This window comes from Vigna umbellata, chromosome 3 (genome assembly GCF_029865625.1).
Source record: "Vigna umbellata cultivar VRB3 chromosome 3, Vumbellata_1.0, whole genome shotgun sequence".
In the NCBI taxonomy this organism is placed as follows: domain Eukaryota; kingdom Viridiplantae; phylum Streptophyta; class Magnoliopsida; order Fabales; family Fabaceae; genus Vigna; species Vigna umbellata.
In genome coordinates, this window is record NC_142167.1 from 18,901,903 (window position 1) to 18,905,859 (window position 3,957).

Consider the following 3,957-nt stretch of genomic DNA (forward strand, 5'->3'; position numbering starts at 1 on the left):
TGGCACTATTTTTTATTTCTTACAAATACAAAAGAAAATTATAATTAATTTATATCTAACAACAATTTTTTTTCTTTATTGTGTGATATCTATGATATACAACCTGGTGCCCGAAACTTTCACCGTTTAATTTTCTATTTACACTCTTTTTTTTCTTTATTTATTCCTTTTCTACTCTACTCTCTGTCTAAAACAGACCTTTGTCTAGTTTGAATTTACATTTCATGGAAGAAATAAAAATTATTTAAAATAAATTATGTTTCTACATAGATAAGGAATTCATGGTTCTTTTATTTCTGTCTTTTATCTAGCTCAATTTTTGTTATTATTGAATACGCTAAATTATAACTAATCTTTTGCTAATGAAGAATCTAAAAGCAAATATCCTCTTCTTTTAAATGATAAATATCTTATTTTGATTTACCACGTAAGATTTTTAACAGCTGACAAGAGATAGTTTCTTACTATGACGTATCTTATTTAAAAATTATTCATGAACACTTAATATGTACTAGAGAAATAGATTTATAGATTATATTACGTGAAAAAAAAGGAAAAATAAATAATATATATAAATTATTGCTATTATTTTTACTATGACAGATTGAGATGCAGTCAAATCAATATCAGTGTACTTTGGTTGGAAGAGTAATTTTAATTATATATGAATTAACTTGTATGTAAATTAACTTTAACCTATAAAGAATTAATTTTAATTTTTATATCTTTTTCTGCAATAAAGTGAATTTGATCCAAATACAGAATAGCCTAAGGACTTGTAATTGGAATGAACTACAAACAGTTGTTTCCATATATAGCAGAAACCAAAAATTACATTTTAACAGAGAAACCTACAAGCATAGCAGTAAATTTCCCGATTCAATCTCAAAATATAAATAGAAAAATAGCAGCAATGAATCCTTCAAACCAAAAAAAAATGAAAGAAATGAGAAGAAAGAAAGGTTTTTCAAGCATAGTCTTGCTTACAGAGCACACCAGCTTCTGCAGCTCGTCGAGGCTTACTTTTTCGCCTGCTTCCATTCTGTCTAAATCCATTACACTTTGTTAAGCCATCCATGTTTGATCCAATTCTAACCCCACTTTTCTCCTCACCAGCTTCTACTTTTTCCTCATAATTTCGTTTTTTTTTTCTTCCTTGTTTTGTGGTGTTGGGATTCTTCATGCTGTCACCACTGCCATCATCTTCCATTTCCTCAATTTCTTCTTCATCAAACTCATCCTTCAACACTTTTTGTGGCCTTCCTCTTCTTTTTTGCTTCGGAACCCTCTCTTCCTCCCCACTTATAACACCATCTTCTTCATTGCCAACACTTAACTTTTTACCCTTTCCTCTGCCTCTCCCCATATTCTCCAAATCCAACAAAATCACCTCATGCAAACTACTTTCTCTGCCAAAAATTCAAAACAGAGTCAGTTTTTCTTCTAAATCTTACTCCTCAAAACTCACCAAACACTTCAATTGTCCTTGTTCTCCCAATTTCAGGTTTAGATTTTTTATTTTTCAGTAAAAGACTCTACAATTAAGATTTCAATTAGGTCAATATTCAAAATAGTAACAGACAGATTTCAGAGGATGAGAATGGATATATCTATGGTTGAAAAAGAAAACCTAAATCAGGAAACATGAATTAGACTATTCAGCATGGTAAATCAACCAACAAATTTGAACAAGCCAGGCTTCTTCGAATCCAATCTAAACACAGTTTTGAAACAAATGCAGAACAAAACACGAAAACAATACTAACGAAGTCATATATGATAGTCACATATGATATAAACAAAACGAATAGGATATTGTAATGAAAAGCAAGAAATACTGAGCAGAAGAAGAAGGTTTGACACATCCGAAAGGAAGCTGAAGCGATGTGAAACCTGGTAAAGAGAGTTGGTTGAGTTGGATGAACTGCAGTTGCAGGGAAGTGTAACAGTGCTGCTTCTGACAGTAAGAGGCCAAGGGAAACAGAAACAGAGACAGAGAAAGATAGTGTTTCTCTACTCACTAGATCTCTGTTCTCTCCACTCTCTCAATTCAACCCAACCCTATCATTTCCTTTATATATATATACATAAAAAAATCTAACTGTTTCATTTATTTTATATCGTTACAGTTTTTTTATTTTTTGTAAAGGTTTATTTCACATTTTAACAATTTCAATCTATTTAATGATCATTATATGCAAGGGGTATTTAGTATAGGTAAATAATGGAGTTCAGATTTTTTTTTTAGGTGTTGTTATTCTTCTAAAAATGCACGATATTGATATATTAAAAAAGTTTAAATGTTTATTATTAGTATAAATAGAGAAAAAAGTAAATAAAAAATGAAGAAAGAAAAGCGTGTGTGGGAAGTTTGAAATCCGTGGGCTGAGACAGGGTGGTTGTGTAAAACATAGTTGTGCTAGGTTGGATTCTGATAAGCAGCATAAATGTCAAACTCCAAAACGTAGAGTGCATTGCATCTGTCTCCCAATAACTAGACCCAAACCTTGACTCTCCAAAACTAGGCATTCTTTCGTCCACTCACTTTTCACTACTGTTCTTTCAAAAAAATCTTTCTATGAATTACATTCATTTTAACAAGGTTTAACAGTAAATTTTGTTTCTAGTTTCGTTCACAAATTTCAATATAGTTTCTCGTTTTAAAAGTGTTTGAAATGGATTCCCACTTTTTAAAGTTGAGTCAAATTAATCCATTCCGTTAAATATAATCAAACAGAGTTAATGGGAGTGATGATGTAGTAGTTGTTAGTGATTACGTGTTATATGTGCGTCCTAACGTTTGAATCTCAATTCAGAGAAGACAATCTCTCTCTCCCTCTTTCCCAAAACCCCAACTTTCCTTTCTTGTCTAAAAAAAACTCTCTTCTCTAAATTCATCACCTTCCAGAGACTTCCATCATCATCACCACCGCCGCTGCCGCCGCCATCATCGTCGTCATCATCATCCAATTCCCTTCAACCCATCAAAGACCTTCATCCGAAGCTTTAAGAAATCGTCCACCTTTTCCAATCCGTCCGCGAACCCAAGGCCAAATACGAACAACTCCTCTTTTATGGCAAAAACCTCAAACCCCTTGAGCCCCACTTCAAAACCAACGACAACAAGGTCCAAGGTTGCGTCTCCCAGGTCTGGGTTCGAGCCTACCTCGACCCCAACCGCGACGTCATCTACGAAGCCGACTCCGACTCCGTCCTCACCAAAGGCCTCGCCGTGTTGCTTGTTCAGGGCCTCTCGGGTCGACCCGTTAGTGAAATCATTCGGGTCACGCCGAATTCTGTCACGCTGTTGGGGTTGCAGCAGAGCCTGACCCCCTCGAGGAACAACGAGTTTTTGAACATGCTTAAATTGATGCAGAAAAAGGCGCTTATGATGTACGTGGAAGCTGAAAGGGGTGGTGAGTTCACTGAATTGAAGTCACCCGAGTCGAATTCTGATAGCATTGTTGAAAATCCTTCAAAGGGTGGAGAAAGTTCTGAACTTGGTGAAGGTGATGTTGGTTTGGATTCTGTGTTGTCCTTAGTTGAATGAAGGCATTGGGGCGCTTTTGCGTCGCGGCTTGTGCGAGGTGGTGCTCCTGTGAAGATGTTTCACGGTGGCGACGGCGAGTTTGGCTAGTGTGAGGATGATTTCGGCATGTTTTGTTCATTGGATTGAATTGGAATATATACATTATGGATCTCAATTATTAGAATTTGTGGCATTTTAGTGTATCAATTTTATCAAAATCCCCTTATTACCCTTCCGTCTTCTCTCGAATTCCCACCCCAAAATCCGACAATGACGACAACAAAGACGCTCTTCCAAAAAGCAGTCCGCCAAAAAATCTGAAGCTCTCTCGCCGGAGCAGCTTAAAACATGGTCTCGAGGGCTTCCCGTGGTCTCCGATCGCCTTCCCTACAGCGAAATCGTCGAGCTCAAGAAGGATGGGAAGCTGA

The 3,957-nt window shown here is 36.0% G+C and overlaps 1 protein-coding gene and 1 pseudogene across 1 annotated transcript; one reads left to right on the forward strand and one right to left on the reverse strand.

Moving 5' to 3' along the window:
* Window positions 1-788: 788 nt before the first annotated feature.
* LOC148201790 (uncharacterized) lies at window positions 789-2,066 on the reverse strand. The gene is made up of 2 exons (XM_088108765.1): window positions 1,894-2,066; window positions 789-1,409 (listed from the first exon to the last, which is right to left on the reverse strand). The coding sequence occupies exon 2, from the start codon at window positions 1,364-1,366 to the stop codon at window positions 968-970; it is 399 nt and encodes a 132-aa protein (XP_087964891.1). The 5' UTR covers window positions 1,367-1,409; window positions 1,894-2,066; the 3' UTR covers window positions 789-967.
* Window positions 2,067-2,195: 129 nt separating this feature from the next.
* LOC148201791 (sufE-like protein 1, chloroplastic/mitochondrial pseudogene) lies at window positions 2,196-3,957 on the forward strand (annotated as a pseudogene).